General features: G+C 32.7%; 1 protein-coding gene across 1 annotated transcript; it reads left to right on the forward strand.

Moving 5' to 3' along the window:
- The first annotated feature begins 448 nt into the window (after window positions 1-448).
- LOC133337073 (serine protease 7-like) lies at window positions 449-25,197 on the forward strand. Its single transcript, XM_061545339.1, has 5 exons — window positions 449-497; window positions 22,615-22,817; window positions 22,890-23,100; window positions 24,465-24,570; window positions 24,624-25,197. The coding sequence occupies exons 1-5, from the start codon at window positions 449-451 to the stop codon at window positions 25,195-25,197; spliced, it is 1,143 nt and encodes a 380-aa protein (XP_061401323.1).
- Window positions 25,198-25,398: the final 201 nt, after the last annotated feature.

Raw genomic sequence — 25,398 nt, forward strand, 5'->3', positions numbered from 1 at the left:
TTGTTTTTTTTTGTAGGCTGTGATTTCTTTCTTTTTGTTTCCTTTTTTATTTCTCATTACATTATGTAAATGGTGTAGCACCAGTGTACATACCATACAATACAGAAATAAATAATAGTACACATTTTTAATTAATTAAAAAACTCTAATAGAAAGAATTCAAACTAAGAAATTTAACGGTATAAATTATGCAATTGATCTGAGCGTACTTTTAAACTGGTTTGTAACTAACGACCCTACTCCCAGGTTGACCACCAATAAGAAGTCATCGACACCCACATTTCTATGACACTCCCAACGCCGTTAGAAATAATGCGATCAAAAGAAAAGTTTACAAATCGATTTTTGGTATTTCCATGGTGGCCAATTAATTTTTGTACGTCAGCAAATATGTTGAAAACTTCAATACAACAATTGTTCTAAATTTGTTTTAATCGACTGTCAAAACATGATTAATCATTCAGCGATTGACACGAGTAGCGATGACGATTGTGCGAGTAAGTGAGCGAACTAGTTCAATGAATGAAATGCAATGACTCGTAACATTGAGAAAAAAATCAAATCAAGCCAACATTCAAATCCGCCAACAATCTTCACACAAACTTGTGAACAACTATCAAACAAAAATAGATTTATGGAGGGGACAATAATGAAAAAAAAAACTTATATAAAACAGAACAATGCAAATAAATAAATTTTAATAAAAGACAACAAATACATACACACACATATAATATATCCGCATAATGACAGGAGGTCTCAGTTACCACAAGACACGAGCTACAATTCCGCTTTTTTGTATAAAAACAAAAAAAAATAGGAATTCCATATTCTCTTGACCATTTAGGGAATATCCTCAAGTGATTCGAAAACTAGAGTTACATTGTGTGTCCACCACAAAACAAAAATTCCAAATCCGTAGCAATTAGATGCCACACTGCATTGAATATCATTAATGAAAGAATCAAACTGAATTCTTTGAATATTAGATTAGATTCTGAAAAAAAAAACTGAAATTCCAGCGTGAAATGACTAAACGCCAATTAGTTAAATTGCCATATGATTTAAGTCACAGTATTTGGCTCAGGGCGCTACAAAGGTATTCCCCAATTTTGTTTTTGTCGTTGTTGTTGTCATATCATGAAATGGAATAGCCAATGAGCTGAACAGCTAGCCAAGCAGCTAACAACAAATAAATTTCAAAACAATACGTCACAAATGAGCGCCACTCACAACTCATTTATTTATTTTTTATTCAAACAACACGACTCATACAACTACTGGAACGGATCGAAAAATGCAGACTTCTGGTTATGTCTCTTCTTCATCGTCATGTTAATTAACAATAATGAAATCCAACGCTTTGAATTGGGTTTTCAAAGCAGATGTCATTGATATGGGGTCGATATTGTGAATTTATTGAAAAACCAAAACATCCGAAGTTCAGTGAACTGGTCGATTCTGTGTAAACCACAGTTGCGGAAAAATAAACAAAATGACCACAAGCAGGAAAAAAACCATGTCATGAAAATCAATGTCGTTCATTGACCAACCCTCAAAAAATTTGGATGACACAGTTTTTAATATGCCAGCGGAAAAGGGGAATCCGTAACAGTGGTAAGGGGGTATTCTATTACGATTGAAAGTGAAATCAGAAACGGAACAAATCTGAATTTTTGGAGATTTTTGCAAATCATTGTTCTTATTCATAGTTTTGATTTATGTTTGGTTAGACCTAATGTTCATTGATCTTTAATTATTTTAGCCTTTTACACAAAATTCGCGGTTATAGCCATTAAATAATTTATTTAAATGATTTTGATTCTTGGTATTTCCGTCGTTTATCTAAAGTTTGGCTACTCGAGTTTTAGACATAGTTTAATTAAAACATTAAATAATTGTATTAAACAATTTCCGTGAACAGAACAGGTGCTTTGATTTCCGCAGCTTTGTAAGGTCAGAATATTGTTTTTTTTTCGCTCAGAACCCATGAAAGGATTTAAAAAATGAGTTAAATCTATTAAATGATGTAGATCCAACTTTGATCAAAAACCTAAAATGGATTGCAAATTTTTCCGAAATAAATACGTATAGCCATATTATTTGGAAAATTAGGATAGAACCATGAATATACATAAAATGGGACAGTATTGATATACTTATGTTGGCTGTGTCCAAAATCCTATTTTATACATACGTCTCTATACCACTACAAAAAGCAGTAAGTAAAGTTCAAAAGTTGAACGGGTTGACTATATGATACCCTTCACCACTTTGGGTATACATAAGAAATGATTCTACGATTCTTATTGCAAAGTACAGTAAGATATATATCGACATAAACCAAACATATCATTCCTTCGTTTCTAATAATTTGATCGAGGGATTTTAGTACACCATTTGCAGAAAATCGGACTATCATATACACTTGTGGCCAAAACTAAAGCAACTGAAATTGTAAACAGAATAAATGTCCTCTAAATTTTTGATCTTATAAATAAGCAAATGTTGCTAAAAATAATGGTTATGCTGTCGATTGCACAACCATTATGTTTAATTACGGCAGCGCACCTACGAGGTACTGAATCTGTACGATGCTCAATTTTAGCCTTGGGTGTACTATTCCTCGCATCCTTAACCTTTGGGAAGAGGTTATGTCTGTTTGTTTGTGAAACCTTATTTTGATACTACAAAGATTTTTCTATAGGGTGAAGATGCTTTGGTGCTGTGCACATTTGTATAATCCGATCCATTACTGGCAGTGTGCCATTATTGATCTACCTCCATGCTTCCTAGTGCCCTTGCAATACTGAAGCCTGAGTCTTTATATGTAATATATGGGGAGCTATATTTGAACCGATTTTTACGAAACTTAAAACACATGAGGAAATATTGGGACTTTGGACGAAAATATATGTGGGAGTTATATTTAAATCTGAACCGGGTTCGAATTATAAATGCGACCTGTACTTTGCTTACAATTTAACATGAACAGACGGACGTAAATTCATAAATCGACTCAGAAAGTGATTCTGTGCATACTCTCAAAAGGAACCATGGGTCTATTTCCTTTTGACTGTTACAAACATATGCAGACATAAACCCTGGTCGGTATATGTTTCATAATAACAAATTTCTTCTGGAACGATTTTTACGCATGCTAAGTTACTGTCTAAAAATACGGAAACATTGCAATTAAATTCCTTGTCCCAGCCGACATATCGAGTTTGGGGGTACTTTGACATGAGGGCTACACCAAAACATGAAACGATATATCCTAATTTTCAATACCAAACATACTAGTATATGTATGTAATTTACATAAATCGACACAGAATTTTATAAACTTCATCATAAGGTTGTCATTCGAAATACCTAAAAACGGTCAGAACCCTTATTAGGGGCTAAGTAATTTATGGACCAAGATTGTGAATTGTGCTGAGATGTTTTTAGTCCTCTGGAAAACGAAAATATTGTGTCATGTTCTATCCTCTGCACACTTTGTTGCGAAAAAATGTGTTTCCCACTAACAATCCGGAATGCTAAAATATCGTTTGGAAAAGGAGGTTAGATATGGCGTTTATGTCAAAACATGAAGCTATATTGACAATTTTCTGCGACTCCTGTTTATAATCCACAAATAATCTGGTGGATTACAAACAGTTAACAACATAAACAATGGGATGGGGCTTTAATATAGAGGATATGTCAAAATGTGGTAATGGGGATAAAAAGAACTATCTGCGAATAAGTTGTTCGCCTTCCCAATCAATAAATCTTACTTACAAAACATCGTAGAAGAACTAACAATCTACCTAATTATTGTGATCTTTGTCGTAGTTCCAACAGGCAGACAGATGGTCATGACTAAACTAACATAGAATTTATTCTGATCAAAAAACATATACTTCACCAGGTCTTTCGGCAAATTGAATGACCAATTTATTATACATTCAACTTTATGATGATCGGCAAAGACAAATTTATTTATATCCTGTAGGATGATCTTGTAAAAGGATGTTTACGATCGAGAACCCAGAGTGTTATATTACCTTCTGAAAATGCGGGTTTCAACTTTAAAATACATAACATGGTGCGAAGCCTTTTTTATGAGACTATGTCAAAATATCGAACTATATATACAATAGATTGTTAGGAGCTCTGTTAGTAATTAAGCTGAGACCTTAAGATTGTTGTCAGAATATTTACAATATTCTGCGACCTGAAATACTAAATTGCACCATTCATTTGATTTTGCTTCATAATACCATATTCAAACATGTTGAATATCGTGAGCTGCATCATGTAACGAACAGTGAATGTTGTAGGTCCATATTTGCACATGACATGTTTGAGGCAATATTAAGGTCCATCTCAGTGCGAGGATTGTTCGGCCTTAACTCTTTATGAGACCTCTTTAAGTTTTCATAAGCAATGTTACTTAAAACTAATTAGAAAGTATCAGATTTATATTCAATATTACAGCCAATGGATCACATCATGTTTTCAATATTTAGAGCTGCCAGAGGAAGTTTGATCAATGGGTTCTTATATAAGTCTGATAAAAAGAAATATTACAATGTGCAAAGTTTTAGAAAAACCTTAAACTCTGTTAGGTTCATTTAAGACTTTTAATAATGATTATAAGTTGTGTGAGAAAGTGTCATGTTTTGACCATTTCGTGTAGGAGGTACCAAACATCGAACATAATTTAAGATTTGGCGGATTTGACCCAAAGAAGCTTGGATTCTTAAACATAGATATACATTTGTATTGTATTTGCCTTAGTGCTGAGGTTATAAAAAGTAAAAGTATTTCTCTTTCTCTCTTTAAAAATATGTAATCCTTCAATCGTTCTTATTTCAAAAGATATTTCGCGATCTGAATATATAAAGAAATTGTTATAATAAATTGTCTTATAGATTTTGCCTGCCCAACCTAGTATACAGACACGCGAGGTGTGGTAATTATGCAAATTAATTAATTCTTTCTTTATTCGATTCTGCAGCAAAACATTGTGTTTGATGATGAAAACATATGTTTAAACAATGGATTTTGGTTTGATGTGCAATCATAACATTTGTCCGGGTACACATATATTATAATTCCTAATAATCAATTTCAATTTACATTAAAAACATCAATATAATTATTACTATCGATGTCAGTATTGGATTCAATAAATACATTATGTTTTTTAGCTAATAACACACGAATAGCTTCTTTTAAGTCATAACATTGTCAAAAAATAATAAAAGAAATATGACAAGCCGCAAACAAAAGGGGTATTATATATTATTTGTTCTTTTGTTCAAATATTAAGTATTTTTGTATATAATGAAAAGGAAAACATATTTGGAGAGGTATATTTTAACAAAGGGTTTAATATTGTTTAACTATTACTTTTAATATGATGCCGTTATGTCGGAAGTTATAATCGATTAATTATGATTATATTTTTATGATCATCCCTAATAAATTATGTAAATATGAGTTATTCTAATAGCCTAGACAAATGACAACCTTTATTTTTATTAACAACCTTGTGTATTATGCTCATTTTTATGTGCTGTTAATGCACCACATTAAACGGAATTTAAAAATTTCAATATGGCAATGGTATAGAAATGAAATCAATTGTTGTAAATGTATGTTTGTGTAAAGCTAAATGTATACCAAAAGCAACCTTCAGCTTCCTTTCAATTTTTGTAGCTGCTGTTATTTCATTTTTTCGGCATTTATGGATTTCAACCAATCTCCCAAAAAAAGAGCTTTGAAATTTTGAATAGACATTATTTCAAGCATGATTCGTATAAAGTGGGATATAGCGGTCCACGTTTTGGTATATCTCCCATATAATGGTATGTTCTCTATTCCGTTCGTTTTTCATTACTTAAATCAAGTGAAAAAGTGTTAAGTTCGGCCGGGCCGGACTTTGGATACACTCCACCATAGCTATACTGACAGGTACTGGAAATGAAAATATAGGGAACATATCAAAAAGTGGACCTATACCGACATTTCTAAAAACCGATTAGGTAAACCATAATGTACACCAAATATAAATTTCAGCAATTTTTAATTGATATCTATACCCTCAGCCTTATGGCAAATGAGGGTGTATACACTTTGATACGATAAAAATGTGTCTCATCGAAATATTGATTTTAGACCTAATGTTCCTTTGGACCAAATCCGTTTCAGAAAAGTAGTTCTTCATCCAATCTTTGCACATCTTATTATTTCTTCCAAACTTAGTTCTAGTTCGAAGATGGGGAATATCGGTCCACTACTTCTGGTATCTCCCATACAAAATGGTCATAATTGTGGGTTGGGTGCATTGTTGTGGGTTGCTGAAAAATATTTGTATGAGTACGTCCCTGGAGGCTATACCTTAAGCGGAACCAATGTTGATTTTATATCGTGCAGGAATTACGGAAAATTTGTAGCTATCATTATATGAGGTGCTATGGCAAATTGATGACTGATATAGCACTATTCCGAAACAAAAATTTTTGAATCAGAATATTTTTTTACGCTACATTTTAAAAATACCTAAAATCGGTAGGTATCATTATATGAGTGCTAGGCCTAAATGCGGGATATAGTTCATTATCGAACCTTACGTTCTAGCATTTTTTATATCGATGCCCTCCGCAGGTGAAATGATTACAACTGAGTTTTAGAACAAAGCCCAAAACGCAGAAAAAACACAGATAACTATTTTTATATAAAAGGGGGTTATAAGCGGACTACCACAAAAAGGAGACGAATATAAATAATTTTTTCCAGGTAGATTTGTTACCATATACGACTACAAAATACCGAAATCGGTTGGAAAACGATCCCAAGAACCCCAAAATACCGAAAATTGGGGGTGCCCTTATATGGGGACTATCTAAAAAATTTACCTATTTTTAAAATTTTTTTGTGGAGAGATTTGGTACCTATTATTAACACAAAATACTAAATTACAGCCGATTCGGTGGAAAAATACGATCAAAACCCCCAAAATACTGAAAATTAGGGGTACCGATATATAGTTGGTAACCAATAAGAATCCAATGTACCAAATTCGGTTGAAAGCGCGCTCAAGAACCTCAAAATACCAAAAATTGGGGGGTATCTTTATATAGGAGCTCTGACTAAACGTGAACCGATATATCCTATCTTCGAACTTGGCCTGCCTGCAGACAAAAGACAACCCTATGCAACATTTCAGCACCCTATCTCAATTCCTTCAGAAAATAGCGTGATTACAACAGACCGACGGACATGTCTAGATCGTCTTAGAATTTTACCCTGATCAAGAATATATATGGGCAATATTGCCAATTTTTTAACATAGCTGAAGCGGAGGTTCACCCCATTATAACTCGGGAATTACTTAAGTATATGAACAAAGTGAATAGTTTTGGGTTAATTGATCTGTCGTTGCAAACTGTTCATGATATTGACCTCCAAACTTTATTTTGGTGGAAGCTGTGTCTACTTTAATGTAAAAACATGTGTAAAAACAGGTTGAGGCGAACCAGTTTTTTATGTTCTCTATCGATTTGTGACTAAGCCACTCATTGCACGATCTTCGTGTCAAAATAAAACTAGAAGCAAAAAAAAAATGGGGACTACGCTTCTTATGTATCATTTTTCAAAATTTTAACTGCATCTACCTTTAAATGATGCTGACATTTTGAAGCTCGATTTTGAGTGTTTTTTAATTTTACTTCTAGCTTTAATACGCAAATAGGAATTTATAAAAATCGATTATAAGATTATTGTAGTCGCGAATCTGCGTAATTTGATATGTATTTTGTGTATGTAGTATGCACAGCTTCAGAGTAATACTCATCCGAAGGTGCGAATTTTGTGCGATCAAATTTCTAAAAAACCTATTTTTCGGGCCAAATTTTTAGATCTGTCAACTGAATGATATGGGTACCCGCGATCAATAAGGTTTTTTACGTTTCGGATGATATAAAATCTTCTTCGTGAAAATCCATCTACCGCTTCAATAAATGACCTCATACGGATTTTGATCTTTTTCGAAAAGAGAACTTTAAAAACTTCAGCCGAAAGAGAGATGTACGCAATTTATCTCAAAAATAGATTGTGCAGGCACATCCATGGTTCTTAATGGACCACATTGAAATGGTATAGATCGATGTAGTTTTTTAGGGTGCACACCGAAATCGGATGCGCATTAATGGCATATGGAGTTTTCGGAAATTATTCGCGTTTTACGATTTTTTGGGTACTTCAATGTAACGTGCGGCACATCTTAGCCGTCAAATGAATAACCCCAACATTTTTTTCTGAAATTTCTTGTATGCAATTAAAAAATAAATATGATAACATTATTTTTTCGAACCAAAAACAAATATTTTTCCTCAATATCTTGTTTTGTTGTCGCTTTGATTTAGGAACCGCTACACGGACTTTTGATATCATTTGATTCACTATGGTGTTTAGATTATGTAGATATTTTTTTTAAATTAATTTTTAGGTGTGTGTGTATGTCATTAATATAATGAAAATATTGATGTAATCTGCTATATTTTTTTATTTTTCTCATATTTCGCGAATATGTGCAATTTTATCGCGATTATTATAATATATTGATATTCTTATTTTACGGAGGAAGATATATATCAACGTTATTGGTCAATATAATAAACGGCGTAATTTTAAGATTTTTTTCTTATGCCCAAAATTAAAACCTCAATAACTTTTGCGCGCATCAAACAAAAATTTGATCGCGAACGGTTTTGGAGTCAGAACATTTTTCTCTATATGTGTACCAAAAATCATTGATGTGCCAAAACACAAAAAAAAGCTAATTTTTTGAAAATGGAATATTAAAAAATTGGCAATATTGCCCATATACTTTATAAGGTCGGAAATGAATATTTCGATGAGTTGCAAACGAAATGACAAAATTAATATACCCTCCATACTATGGTGGAGGGTATACAAATAAATCAGATGTTGTAAAGCAGTTAGAATATAAAATTCCCGATTACCCGAATTAAATTTTCATTATGTTTTATTACGAAAATTGTTTTCAAATAATTTCCATTGAGAGTTTTATGATTCACGTAGCATTAAGTGAAGTGCGGTAAAGCCCTTTAACTTATCTGCATTAGTTGTAAATGAAAACTTGCCCTTCATTCTATTTGTATGTGGTTTCATAAAATAAATGTACAAAAATTTGTGTGTGATTTTTAACGCATGATAAATTTATTTCTAGGTTAATAATTAGAATAAAAAAATCCCCATACTAGCATCACCTGTAATACTATTAGTACTTTGTAAAGTTTACACATGTAGTTTTATAACGAATTCTAAAAAAAGCTATTTATTTCTGATTCACATCATTAACTGAAATGTTGATAATTTGTCTACCTTTGTCTTTCAATAAGGCGGTTTTAAATAAACTTGCCCTATATAATATTATACATTTAAGTAAATCAGTAGAACATAATTAAAGTTGCAGTAAATTGTAATGAGGTTTTTTACCTATGATTAGCTGTTAGGTAGAGTTGAAACATCCTTAATCATCACAACGCAATCGGATGTTGCCATCTGACGACATCTGTTGTAATTTCATTAGCAATGATTTAAATTGTAACTGTTACAAAATTTGATTTTTTTGTTATTTATAACATTATGATTCACTTCGTATTAACTGAAAATTCACCAACTTTTCTGTCAAAATTTTTAATTTTTTTTAATGTAATTTCATGAAATACATGAGAGGAAACAACAAACTTAGTATTAATTAGAACAGAAAATCCCATAGGTGCATCCCAATGTCATCTTTTGTATTTATGTTAAAATATTTGTAAATTTTATTATACATTATTTGGGATTTTTATACAACGATTTTTTCATAGAATTTGTAATTTTTATGAGTCACATCAAATAATCACAAAAACTTCGAAATTTGTTTCAATAAAAATTAGTACGTGTTACAATTAATTCATAATTAATGACAATTCAAGTACGAACTTAAAGAATAACGAGTATGATATAAAGCATTTTATTGTTCAGTCTTTAATGAGAGAAGAGCGTGTATCAGGTATGCCAGCGGAAATTATTTGATTCCGCAATAGTTTTTGCAAATAATTTAATATGTGTAGATTATTTTAAGAATATTTTGCAATAGGGGTAGATTTTTTAAGAATATTTTTAAGGGACTCAGAAGCAATAGACGTTAATGACGGAGGATTTTAAAGATTTAAATAATATTTTTTTAATAAGGCGTGGATTTTTAAAGATTGTTTTTTAAGAAGTGTGAAATGTATTGATTTTTAAATGATTTTCAGGGGAAATATTGGGGTGGATTTCAAAAAATACATATTTTTATATCCTTCACCACACTGTGGTACAGGGTATTATATCTTTGTGCAAAAATAATCGCGATAGACCCGTGGTTCCTTTTGCGAATATCCGTCTGTCCGTCCATGTATTTTTGTGAACAAAATACAGATCGCATTTATGAATCGATTTGGATGAAATAGGTCACTTATTTGGCTCAAGGACGAAACCTATTGAAATTGGGAAAAATCGGTTCAGATTTAGATATAGCTCCCATATATATTTTCGTCCGGTTTAAGGTAAATGGTGCACCAAAGTCCCTATATATCTTTCGATTTGCACGAAATTTGGCATAAAGTACTGAATTGAGCCTAATATGATGTCTGCTAAGTTTCGTGAAAATCGGTCCAGATTTGGATATAGGTCCCATATAATTTCGTTAGATTTTATGTAAATGGTGCACCAAAGTCCATATATATCTTTCCATTTGCACCAAATTTGGCATAACGTACTGATTAAGCCTGGAATGATGCCTTCCTAGTTTCGTGAAAATCGGTCCAGATTTGGATATAGCTCCAATATATAGCTTCGTCCGATTTTATGTAAATGGTGCACCAATGGTGAAATGGTGAAATTTGGCATGACGTACTATATTGAACATAGCGTGATGTCTGCCATGTTTCGTGAAAATCGTAGTAAAGTCGGACGGGGCCGGAGCCCCGTTTCCTTACTGGTTTCAATTAAATATATAGGCGTGGATTTAAAAAAATCGTTTTTCAAGGAGAGTTATAGGCGTGAATTTAAAAAAAATCGTTTTTCAAGGAGAGTTATAGGCGTGAATTAAAAAAAAATCGTTTTTCAAAGAGATGTCTTAAAATATTTTTCAAGAAGAGTTATGTGCGTGGAGAGTTATATGGACTATTAGAATAAAATACGTGAATTAAAAAAAACGTTTTTTTTTCAGTGTTATTAGAATAAAAGACTTGCACCTTTTAAGAAAAACTTAAATATAAATATAATATTCTTTGAAGGACTATCAGAGCAATAGGCGTGGATTTTTCAAATAATAATTTTTCAAGGACTATCAGAGCAATAGGCGTGGATTTTTCAAATAATATTTTTTCAAGGACTATCAGAGCAATAGGCGTGGATTTTTCAAATAATATTTTTCCAAGGACGATCAGAGCAATTGGCGTGGATTTTTCAAATAATATTTTTTCAAGGACTATCAGAGCAATAAGCGTGGATTTTTCAAATAATATTTTTTTAAAGACTATCAGAGTAATAGGCGTGGATTTTTCAAATAATATTTTTTTAAAGACTATCAGAGCAATACACGTGGATTTTTCAAAGTCTATCAGAGCAATATGAGTGGATTTTTTATAGAAAATTCGATCAGAACAATAGACGTAGATTTTTTATAGAAAAATTCCATCAGAACAGTAGACGTAGATTTTTTATAGAAAAATTCGATCAGAACAATAGACGTAGATTTTTTATAGAAAAATTCCATCAGAACAGTAGACGTAGATTTTTCAAATAATATATCTTTCAGAGCGATAGGAGTGGATTGCCAACGATTTTTCAAACAAAAAACGTGTAATAAGCTTGGATTTTGTACGAATACTTTTTGAGGGTTATTAAAATAATATGAGTGGATTTTGTTGAGAACATTTGTATAAGGACTGCTTAAATAAAAGAGGTGGATTTTGAAACAATTTTTTTCAAAGGTATATTAAAATAAAATTCTTGAATGTTTGTAATAGGGAAATAGTGGGTTTTTCTAAAAATTGTTATAAAGGACTAATAAATAATTATAAAAAAATAATTTTATTGGAATTTGTCCATGTTTAAAAAACTTCGTTTATCTTCTTCACAATTTTAACATATGTGTAGTAGTTTCTTACGTGACTAATAATTAGTATTATCCAGCATGTGGTAGCAACATAAGATTAGCCTAAATTAGTGGCACATGCCGGTAATATGACTTCCATTTTTAGAATTGTTTTAAATTTACCTGTTGTTAACACTAAATTAACTAAAATAAAATTAAGCGGAAATTTTGTGTGTTCAACAAACTACACAACCTCCTTTTGACCTCAATCGTGTATGGCAAAGTTCATATTTGGTGTTATCAAGTAGCAGAAACAAATTCGGCAAAAAATATCTTTCTATCATTGATAGAAAAAAATATTTAAAAACCAGCAATTGAATATTAATTGGGCTGGCTGAGATTTACGACATTTAGAATTATTAAAATGATATCCTTTGTTTTGCCTGGAATTTTTTTAATGTTATTTTGAAATAAATATAAATTAAATATTTGTTGCAATTTTATAAAAACAAAATTAAAAACTTATTCTGCAAAAAAATTTTGAATATTAATGAGTCTGGTTATACATTATAAAAAGTAGCTATTATCTGGAATTTCTGGTCAAGCAAAAAATGATTTTTTTTTACAAAATTTTGGTGACAAATTTTTGTTTTCAAAATTCGGTTTTTTTATTTCCCAAAAAATGGATCCCTTAAAAATCCAATTTTGAATTTGTGTACTTTACCTCACGAATCAGAATGATTCTTTCTTTGTCTCAGCATCCCATAACAGTGACTGACTGGAATGCGTGCTCTAAGTATGAGACATCTAAAGCCGGCTTTTGTATTGTATTAACCACGTTTAGAATTAAAAACAAAAAGAAAAACGACTATATAAAAGCAATGTAGCTCTACCACCATGTTCTCAGTTTGATCTTTAGCATCAGTGAATCAACGTCGTCGCCGTGGTGGTCGATAAACGTTCAGCTTGGCGCGCTTATACATAAAACAATATTAAACATCGACGTGTGTGTAGCATTTCTACAAGAAATCAAGAAACATATCGTGTGCAAGGTCAAATATTAAATTCTTAATAAAAAAACGTCGAAAGAATACAGCAACAACAATACACTTTTTGTTAACAACCATAACCTACGATAGTAATACGAAGTTTGACCCCAAAGAAGCAACAAAACGAGGCAAAGTCGAAATTAACTATTATTAGTGTGGTGTAATTAAAATAATTAACATAACAAAAAAGGCTATTTTTAGTGTTTACAGCTGATTCCCATAAAACTAAAACACAAACCAGAAAACAATTTAACAAGTCAAATTTTATTAAAAAAAATAAATAAACAAATAATAATAACAAAAGAAGATACGTGACTAATGTATTCTATCTGATCGCTTAAGTGTCAAAATGAAAGTTATTGTTTTATTCGCCTGTATCTTGGCCACAGCCAAAACTCAACAATTTAACTATGCTGTCGGTAATGGTAATGGTAAGCCAATTAATACAACAACATAAATTATAATATCTCCGTCCAATCAACCATCAAAAAGAACAACAATGAAAAACTATAACAACAAAATTGTGTTTAAAACTAATAGAAAAAAAATTATCAAAAAAAAATGCCGGAAGTGATCTAAATCAAAGCTAATTGAAGTTATTTGTTATGTGATTTTTTTAAACAATACAATTTATTGTGCTAAAAATTGTATATGTGACTAATTTTGTTAAGAATTTATACTGGAATGCAACGAACGATTGAAAGTAGAATAATTAAAATTTATGGATTTAAATTGGTGGGAAATTCCGTTTCAGGTGAAATTTTGGTTTTGATTAATTTGAAGATAATAAACTTAAATTAATACGAAAAAACCTATAAAAATGTTATCATCCTGAAAATATTAGCGTATTATAATAGACCACAAGAAATCGCAATCATATTGATTAATCGTGGGATTTTTTGGGATAATTTGTAGATTTAGAAGACTAGTTTTAGATTGATTTCTAATATATTTATCAGGGCAACATGATTGTCTTTTAAGAATATTTTTCTTAGTATTATTTGTCTAAGATGGGTGAATGTTATAGGATTATTTTTCCAAGGACTGTTTGAAAAAAAAGACTGTGAATGTTGTAGGTATATATTTTCAAGGACTTTTAGAGTAACGATCGAGGATAATATAAATTTTTTTTTCCCGACAATTCAAATTCAAGTCAAATCAATAGACTTCAATTTGTTAAAAATATTTTTCAAGTACTATTAAAGCAACAAAGAGTTAGATTTTTTAATAAAAACTTTTAAGATTTTTAGGTATTTTTTAGGGCTCCTCAAATAAAAGGCATGGACTATTTTCTGAGAACTATTAATGCTATATTTTCAAAGAGTAATAGATTTAAAGGCGAAGAATTATTGAAAATATTTTTTCAGCGAATTTTAAAGCAATAATATTAGGTGGGAGAAAAAATAATTGCATTATCTTTATATGAACTATTGGATTTTATTTAACATGCTTCGGAATGTCCAATTTGGGCCAAATATGTACCGTTTTGTTGTATGATTTGTTACCATTTTAAATGTAATTTCATAATGCCTCTCTCATAGAAGTCCTGCGCACTATTTGCAAAAAAAAATCTAGTAGTCGATTTTCATAACACTACCTCCAAAATTTTGCAATGCATTAAAAAATTGTGCAATGCAAAAAAAAAAAAAAATTCCCAACCAAAATCCCGAAGTTTCCAATTCAGGCCGTTTCTGGTCAATTGCTGTTTTCAAACGATATACACGATATACAGTAGAGATCAGAATTTAGCGTTTGGTCATATGGAAGCAACTCATAATAAATAAACCCATTTCAGTGTCACCAAATGTATAGCAGAACCTTCCTGGCCGTTAGACCTGGTTTGGCCACAGTTTGATGTGCTTCACCGCTCATTGATCATGATGGTTTTTGCACAGGGTTATCGTATGTGATCCGTTTCTCAACTCCAGTCACCATCCGTTTAAGAAATGGGTCTATCTCATTCCGTTCGACCAAGGTTTCGCAGATGGAAATTCGATCCATCATTTTTTTCTGTTAAATGGTGTGACACCAATTTTGAATCCAGCTTTGTAGATGTAAATGGTCTAAGGGAACCTCCCCCCTCATTCCCGATTTTACATTTTCAAGATTTTCAATACCAATACTTGTTAAGGTTTATAACTTTGCACATATATATTTGAAGACTTATTTTTGATGATGAACTCCTCACTGGAACATCGGAATCCGAAAATTCCGACTGTGTTAGATAGAGTACATGTCTGGCTCTCGTATGAACTAGGATTATTGACATCGCACAACAATTAACAAAATGGCGGACCTTTGAAAAAAATATTTTTGGAAAATCACTTATTTTTGATTACAAACTCTGTTACATAATAAGGAAGATCTTCACCGATTGGTCTTATCCTAGTTCATACGATATTTACACACTCGCAAAAAAACGCGTTTAAAGTTTGAGAATCACTCTTGCCGTCACTTGATGCTGACACAATAAATCGCCTATATCTTATATATCTTCAGAATTGTTGAGATTTTCACTTCAAATTTTGCAGGGACATTCTTGAATTAGTGTAGATTCGAAAAACTAAATAATTTTTTTTGATGCCGACGCCCTTTAGAGCAGTTTTATGGTCGAGTTTTAGCTCCTGGGGGATATTACGACTGCTAACACGCCGGTCAACTTCGATCATTTCTGAGATTTTATCGACATTTTCGACGACCGGCCTAATGGATTTCTTTTCCCCCAAACTAATATAAAGTATATGTTTAGTTCAAATCGGACACTCAATTCGACTGATAGTGGATTTATATATATATATTGGAAATTTTGACCACTTGTGGGTGAGGTACCAGAAGGAATGGACCAGTTAGTCCCATCTTTAGATTTGATCTTGGCTGTGTAATGATAATAAGTTGAACAAAGTTTGGTTTAAATCGGATAGTCGTTTTGCATTATATAAAACTAATTTTCAACAAAACTTGACCATTTTATGAAGGAAGTGGGCCGATATTTCGAACATGAAATAAGTTTGGAAGAAAGTTTAGATGAAGACAGATACTCCCTTCGAGATTTATTGTTCGCACCAGTCGGTCAGACAAAGATACGTTTGAAACATGGGGTTAAACCCAATAGTTCAATGAGACACATTTTTTGCCGTACAAAAGTCTGAGGTTATAAAAACCTAAAGTGTCGATAATTTCGGTATGATAGACATTTTATATTAAACTAAATTGAATTTGTTCTTTCACTTATTGGATCCCGGACTGTTTATCCTGGGAGCAAATGAAGTCAGACAGGAAAATTAAGTGTTGGAATTTTTGGCTAGGACCTTCAAAAAAGAAAAAGGGGTTCAGCGCCATCCGAAGAATAACAGTTTACAGCGCTTATTATATGACGAGATATTGTCAAATTTTTATATTTTAAATTGTGTTGTGAATTTTTTCCTATGGAGATCAAAAAACCAAAAATTAGGCGAGACCATAACAAAACACTAAAAACAAGAATCTAGAATTTCAAATAACAGTCCATTGGTTAGAATACTCGATTGAAACTACAAAAACACGAAAGCTATATATTCCGTTACACATACACATAAAAATTTTCAATTTTTCAAATTTCTGTCGTGATTTCAACAGACAGACATTATGGTTAAATCAACATCGAATTTTATTCCGATCAATAACATATGCATATTGTTTATAGGGTCTCCGAGGAATATTACGAGTACTAGCAGGTTTAATTTATACCCTTCACCACACTGTGGTACAAGGTATTATGTCTTTGTGCATATGTTTGTAACATGCAAAAGGAATTTGGATACACCCATGGTTCCTTTTGAGAATATGCATAGAATGACTTTCTAAGCCGATTTATGCATGTCCGTCCGTCCGACCTTCTGTCTGTCTGTGTGTCCATGTTAAATTTAAAGAAAGTACAGGTCGCATTTATGATTCGAATTGGATGAAATTTGGCAGAGCTCAAGGATGAACCCTATTGTAATAGGGAAAAATCGGTTCAGATTTAGATATAGCTCCCATGTATATTTTCGTCCGATTTAAGGTAAATGACGCACCAATGTCCCTATATATATTTCGATTTGCACGAAATTTGCCACAACGTACTGAATTAAGCATAGAATGATGTGTGACATGTTTCGTGAAAATCGGTTAAGATTTAAGATTTAGATATATATTCCTCCGATTTAAGATAAATGGTGCACCAAATCTTCCATATGTATTTCGAATGGGTGTCTGATTGAGATTAAATTTTTAACAGTGCGACGTACCGAATAGCGTGTATTAAGGCATGAGTATGTTCCTTCGAGGGAACATTAACATGCAATTGTAAGCATACATATGTACAACATACCCAAAGTGATGAAGGGTATCATATAGTAGGCCCATTCGTCTTTATTACATTCCTTACTGGTTTAATAGTTGAATATAGTAAATCGTGCTGCCGAACTTATTTCATGTTACATCTTCAAATAATTATGGTGAAATTTGAAAAGACTTGTTTTCCATTAAGTCAAATGATACTCAAATATGTGATACATATGTTTCATTCTATTCATTTGTGCAGTGCATTGGCTCCTAAAGAGAATATTTTTTTAAATCCCAGCCTGTTTAATTGGTTAGTAAACAAGCAAAACTAAAATATAAGTAGCAACGATTTTCTCATACATATATGCATGTATTATACATTTACAATGGTACTTGTCTGCATTTGTTCAAAATTCAATAACCACCTTAAACGAGTAGAATACCTACCTATTTCTAAGCAGAGAAATATTGTTAATTGAATTAGCCGTCTTACCGCATACTTCTAAGCGAGCATACATTTTTTGCATTCTCAATGTCATTGGAAACCAGTTTCCTGCATTCTACAAATATGTCTAGCCTATATTTTGTAGTCGCACATTAAACATGCAATTTAATTATTACTTTTATTTTTATACTCGTATTTTTCTGCATGACAGATTAATTTGAATATAACACGTGTATGGAAAGTCTGCATATGTGGGGTTTTCGAGACCAACATGTCTAAAAGTGATATAATAACCAAATACATTGGTAATTGACATAGAGATAAATTGTGTTGTAACAAAGAATAATTTAATTCGAAAATAATGATAGTAATGAAAGGGTAGGAGGATATTGAAATTTCTCCAGTGATTAAAATTTCTCATAAATAGGAGTGTATTTTTAGTCGAAAAATCTGTCCGAGAAAGAAATGTCCAATGTCCCTGATATGAGGAATGGGTTCTTGTTTGAGGATTGCCTATTTTGACAATCCCGGAACTTGTCCAATATGTAATTGAATAAACTCCTCTTTTAAGGGATCCTATATCTGTATGTACTTTAGAATCCAAAAACCGAAGATTCGTAATATTGAAATTCTGAAAAATCGATATAACATTTTTAACTGAAAGAAACAACTTTTACTTTAATATGTATGTATGGAGCAACAAAATAATGAATTGTTTTTCAAGAATGTTGCTCTTGGTACTTCATTGAAAACTACAATAGTAAATCATTCATAAATATATTAAATTGCTAAATATACTCAGTATGAGTGTGTGTTTTTAGGTAATTTTAGCGGTCAATACATTTATTTAATAACTACTTACACTCACCCACGTTATACGTACATATCGCTCGTGTTAATCTGATTCTTTGTGAAAAACTTAATGTTAATTAAAAATGAACTAAATATCATATTAGCACGACAGCATGGGAATTTTTGAAAATACCCCGCCACTAAACGTTTCATTAGTTAGAGTTGTGGTTAGAAAAACGTTAACGAAAACGGAAATAACAATAAATCAAATCACTTGATGTGCCCTGTCCAGAAGTAAGTAACTCTTTGCCTTATTGTTCAATTGCAGTAATTTAATGCTGGTGATAAATAATTTAAAACAATTAGGTAGTACATTAAACTTTTTGTGTTTAAATGTTTACACGTTTAGTGCAAATAAACATTTGTTTCATATATTTGGAATTATAATTAGTGCAAAAGCATTTATTTCATACGTTTTTTGTCACTGTTGGGAGACAAGAACAAATTACCAATCGGCATGTTTTGATTGTTGTGCACTTGTAATTTGTAACTGTATATATTAATGGCAATCAATGAGCGCAGGTGCGACTTGCGGACATATAACACATTGAACTATGTTGAATTAGTGACAGAAATCTTTTAACTATTATTGAATATTAAATACTGGCCAATTCGTGTGAAAAGTGTAGAAACGAAGTTCTGCAGATATTATTTGCCTTTAATAAAGACAATGAAGAACACTTTATTTTTGTACAACCCCCTATAACATGGTCTAAAATGTACAATTATACATAATTCTATATAAAGTATTTGGATTCTTGATCGAAACAATATTTTTATTATTTTTTTTTGGAATTTGGCATTGTAATTTGGCAATGAACCCAGTTGCGGGATAGATACCCACCACCATAGTATGGATATTAATTTTTTTCCCTTTGTAATGCATCGAAATAATCATTTCCGATTAGCTCCCATAGAAGGGTACGGTATTTTGGTTCATTGGGTACAAAATTTCCCCACTAAAAATTATAAATATAGGTCCACTTTTTCTGGTATAACGGTACCCCAAATTTTCAGTATTTTGGGGGGTTTGGGCGTATTTTTCGACAGAGTTGTCTGCAATTTAGCACCTTGAGTTCTTATTAGGTAACAAATCTCTCCACAAAAAATGATAAAAATAGATCCATTTTTTCGGGTAGACCCCTTATTAGGGTACGCTCCAATTTTCGGTATTTTGGGGCTCTTCAGAGCGTTTTTCAACCGAATTCGAAGTAATTTATTAACCGTTAATTAAAATATTAGGCATAGCCCTCATATAATTATGACCCCAAATGTTTGCTAGTTTCTAGCTATGTCTTCAATATCGGTCCCCTTTAGACATAGCCTCATATAACATTGCACTCTAAATGGCAGAAATTTGAGGATTTTATACGATCGGTATACAAAAGGTGGGTTTAGGGACAATATTTCACGGCGTTAACAACTGTTGGGCCACACTAACTTATAATAGCCTTACAAAGTAGTTGCGTAGGATATAATTAAGAGGGAGCTTTTTATCGAGAATGTTTAATTACCGCCTCTTCGGTACGAACACGCGGCTAATCTTCCGAAATACCGAAAATGGACGAAACTTTTTGTGGGGTTTTAACATGGACCTATATTGTTAATTTTCTGTCAAGATATGTTTTGCTTTCCATAGGCTTTCAATGCTTAATTACAGTAATATCTTGAAAATACTTTTCTGTGGGTGCTGTACAGAAACATTTAGCTATATTGTTATTTTCTACATAGATATGTATATCAGCCTGCGACAACCGAAATGCTAAGGTACAAATCTGTCGTTTGGAGAATGCGAAAAAAACTACCAAACTACCGAGAAAGGGGTGATAACGCAATATGGAAGCTATGCAAAAAGGTGGACCGATATATAGGGGAGACTAGGGCACCTTAGGCACTTTTTGTTTAGAGCTCTATATATCAGTACATATTCAACAGATATGAAAACTTTATAGCTGATTATTGTCCTCTGATAGTTAATTATAAAAACTATTACCAAAAACATATAATTAGTTAGTATTAGTTAAACAGTTTTGCAAAAAAAGCCAAATTCGCCGAATGTGCTCTGCCCAGGGTAGCTTCGGCCTTTGATGGGGCACATTCGGCAACATAGTCATAGCCTGTTAATTATCACCGCTATCAGTGTGGTTGAAATTCGGGTCATCTAAATGTTCCATTTTGTTTCAATATGCGACTCAAAGTTTGATTTTTAAGGCTATATTTTCTAGCGGCGGGAGTTGACATCTCAAGGTCACACACACCATCAGAAATAGCTTTTTTACGCATTTTCGTCAATACAAGCACGTTTGATCTTATATATGTAATTTTAAACTATATTAATGAATTAATTTTAAAGACAAACTCAAAAAAATTATAAGGAAATAATATTGCACTATCTGTATATGACCGAATGTGCCCCACTTCAAAATGCCGAATCTACCCCGGAGGTACTTTTATAGTTTTTTTCATTTATTTCTATCAATCTTCTAAAACACTATATGTTTAATTATTTTTATAAGAACGCACCTTGCAATTAACTACTTTTTAATAAAATTGGCTTAAAAATTGAAAAGTTTCATACACGAAATACTTACGTTATGGAATGGAAATATTACAAAAACATCTGTAAAAATACAAAAAAAAAAAAAAAAACGCGCATTCAAACGATACGATAGTTATTTATTTTGATATTCGATACCTATGTATCGAAGCTAGTGATGTACGGTGAGAGCTTCATACCGAAAACGCGATTGCCGATCAACGATCCAGCAAAATGAGTTAGAGCTACCACACCCACGTTTCAAAGAGTTTTTTAAGTGTTTTCAATATCAAAATAAAAATAAGTCAAATAACAGATGCAAAATGTATATGGACTCTTCTGCGGTCTCTTACAGGATTTCGGAGGCAAAATAAAGCTATCAATTGCACTCTCTAATTTCTTTACAATATGACCAACTTTAGTGGGAAATAAATAAAAAAAATGCTATAGTATTACAGTCTTATTCAAACATTTTATGGAGTTACGAACTCTAGGTCTAAAACTAATGGACATCACACATTCAAATATACCTTTCCATATATGTGTCATTATACGAAATAAACCTTATTACGGGTATTTTGCCACTTTCCTTCAAATCTATCTATATCTCTCTGTCTGTAACTAACTGAACATTATCTGTTTATTTTTAGACAGTCCATTCTGTTGCTATTTTTTTATTCAAAATAACCTTTCTTGATCGATTGCTTTGCCGGGCTCTATTAGCTGCAAACAATTAATTATTTCATTTCGACAATGTGAATTTGTCGAGGTTAAGGTTCGTTGGACAATCTGTCATTGATTAAATGAAATAATGACATTTGAAGAAATCAATAATCAAAACAACAACAAAAAATTATATGATTCTAATGGTAAACTGTAGCAGAAACCGCAGACGAATAGCTCTAAACCAAATAATAATACTATTAAACAATTCTTAATTAAAACAATCAACACGAAAAAAACAACATTTGCAAACCAAAATATTTGTGGTAATCTTTACCATGAAACATGAAGCAAAACAAAGAAGAATAAAACCAGTTTCCGATATGGAGAAGCATATGCAAAAGTCCAAAACGAAAAAAATCCATTGCTATGCCTGTTTAGTTTTCAATTAAGCTAAAATTTATAGCTTCTAGATATAAACAAACCAAATTTGCAAATCTGGTGGATTTTCCCAAACCAAAAAGGAAGAGGAGAAGAACATCTTAAATAATAATGATGAACGGTATTTTGCATTTAAGTGACCACTTGTTTTTTCTGCTTCTTGTGTATTTTCCAGGCAACAACCGACGCTGTGAGAATCCCAATGGACGCATTGGCACCTGTGTGGCCATTCACAATTGCCAGGTCCTTATGAACAGTGATCCGGAATTTGTGGAGGCTTCTGCGTGTGGTGGTGGCTTTGGAAAAACCCCTTATGTTTGCTGTTCCAGTGACACAGGCTTTGTGCAGCTGTCACCCAAAACGGCTGTTGTTGAGGATGTAAGGATATTTTTTTTGTTTTGAAAAATGTGGAATAGATAATTTCAATTTATTTTTAATTGGTCTCTTTAGGTTTTCCAAAGCGACTTTTTTGGTTATAATCCCACAACGGAACGTTCCAAACTATGGCCAGTTTCGTCGTCATTGTCATCATCATCGGATTCTATATTACCAGAGCCACCAACATGCGGTGGAGAGTTTATTGATAATCGCATATACGGCGGCAATGACGCGAATGCTTATGAATTTCCATGGATGGCATTTTTGGAATATTCAAATACAGGTAAATATTTGAACACCATCTGTAAAATTATCATTGGACTCTCTTCTCACCAATTGGTCATATAAGACCAATTGGTTTTTATAAAGACCTGAGGGTCTCTATACAGACCAATTGGTCTTTATAAAGATCTGATACAGACCAATTGGTCTTTATAAAGACCTGAGGGTCTCTATACAGACCAATTGGTCTTCATAAAGACCTGAGGGTCTCTATACAGACCAATTGGTCTTCATAAAGACCTGAGGGTCTCTATACAGACCAATTGGTCTTTATAAAGACCTGAGGGTCTCTATACAGACCAATTGGTCTTTATAAAGACCTGAGGGTCTCTATACAGACCAATTGGTCTTTATAAAGACCTGAGGGTCTCTATACAGACCAATTGGTCTTTATAAAGACCTGAGGGTCTCTATACAGACCAATTGGTCTTTATAAAGACCTGAGGGACCAATTGGTCTTTATAAAGACCTATACAGACCAATTGGTCTTTATAAAGACCTGAGGGTCTCTATACAGACCAATTGGTCTTTATAAAGAGACCTGAGGGTCTCTATACAGACCAATTGGTCTTTATAAAGACCTGAGGGTCTCTATACAGACCAATTGGTCTTTATAAAGACCTGAGGGTCTCTATACAGACCAATTGGTCTTTATAAAGACCTGACGGTCTCTATACAGACCAATTGGTCTTTATAAAGACCTGAGGGTCTCTATACAGACTAATTGGTCTTTATAAAGACCTGAGGGTCTCTATACAGACCTGAGGGTCTCGATACAGACCAATTGGTCTTTATAAAGACCTGAGGGTCTCTATACAGACCAATTGGTCTTTATAAAGACCTGAGGGTCTCTATACAGACCAATTGGTCTTTATAAAGACCTGAGGGTATCTATACAGACCAATTGGTCTTTATAAAGACCTGAGGGTCTCTATACAGACCAATTGGTCTTTATAAAGACCTGGGATTCTCTATACAGACCAATAGGTCTTTATAAAGTCCTGGGCGTCTCTTTACAGACCAATTGATTTTTATAAAGTCCTGATGGTCTCTTTACAGACCAATTGGTCTTTATAAAGATCTGAGGGTCTCTATACAGACCAATTGGTCTTTATAAAGACCTGAGGGTCTCTATACAGACCAATTGGTCTATATAAAAGACCTGATGGTCTCTATACAGACCAATTGGTCTATATAAAGACCTGGGGTCTCTATACAGACCGATTGGTCTTTATAAAGACCTGAGGGTCTCTATACAGACCGAGGGTCTGTATGTGGGTCTTTATAAGACCTGTGGGCTAAAATTCAGCCCATTTATGTACGACCATTATATCTAGTTAATTCCTTGTTTATATTTTTTTACAGATCCCTTCAAAGAATCTGTTTGCGCTGGGTCGCTCATAACGTCACGGTATGTGATAACAGCTGCCCACTGTGTTACAGGACCTATATTGTTACAAAAAGGAGCATTGTAAGTAATTTGCAAATTTGCAATTAAAAAACCTAACATATAATTTTCCGCAGAATCGGTGTTCGTTTGGGTGTTTTGGATTATACGAAAAACTCCATCTTTGGCGAAGATAATCGCAGTTGGCGCATTGAAAAGAAAATCATACACGAAAATTATCGCCAACAGAAGACCCCAGTGCACGATGTCGCCCTATTGCGTTTGGATAGTAACGTCCGATATTCACAAACAATACGACCAATATGTTTACCCTCGGTTATGCCAGCATATAATCTTAAGACTGATACAAAACTCACTGTAGCAGGTTGGGGAGCTACTGAAACGAAGACTAGTAGTCCGATAAAACAAAAAGTTGCCGTCTCCTTGGCAGATCAGAAATTCTGTCGTCAGCAGTATGGTAAATTTGGCTTGAGTATAGAACCCACCCACCTTTGTGCTGGCGGTACGGTACAATATCAAGATAGTTGTCGTGGTGATTCCGGTGCGCCGTTAATGCATTATCGTAATGGTGCTTGGGTTCTGGAGGGCATTGTCTCCTTTGGACGTCGTTGTGGCCTACAGGACTGGCCTGGCGTATATGTTCGTGTGGCGCTTTACACAGATTGGATTAAAAAGAAACTTAGAAAGTGAAAGAGGAGTTGACTTTTATTTTTCTTGTTTGTGATAAATTCCTTAAGCAAAGTCACAGTCTACACTCAATATACAAAACAGCTAAAATTGAACTGATATTTAGAGTATTTAGTTTAGTTATTAGATTAGTTTATTATTTTAGCATATACATGTCATACTCTGTCAGATATTCCATTCATATAGTCATAAGTAAGAACATTA

Source organism: Musca vetustissima, unplaced genomic scaffold (assembly GCF_032173495.1).
Source record: "Musca vetustissima isolate MV318-11 ecotype Yass unplaced genomic scaffold, APGP_CSIRO_Mvet_v1 utg58322, whole genome shotgun sequence".
In the NCBI taxonomy this organism is placed as follows: domain Eukaryota; kingdom Metazoa; phylum Arthropoda; class Insecta; order Diptera; family Muscidae; genus Musca; species Musca vetustissima.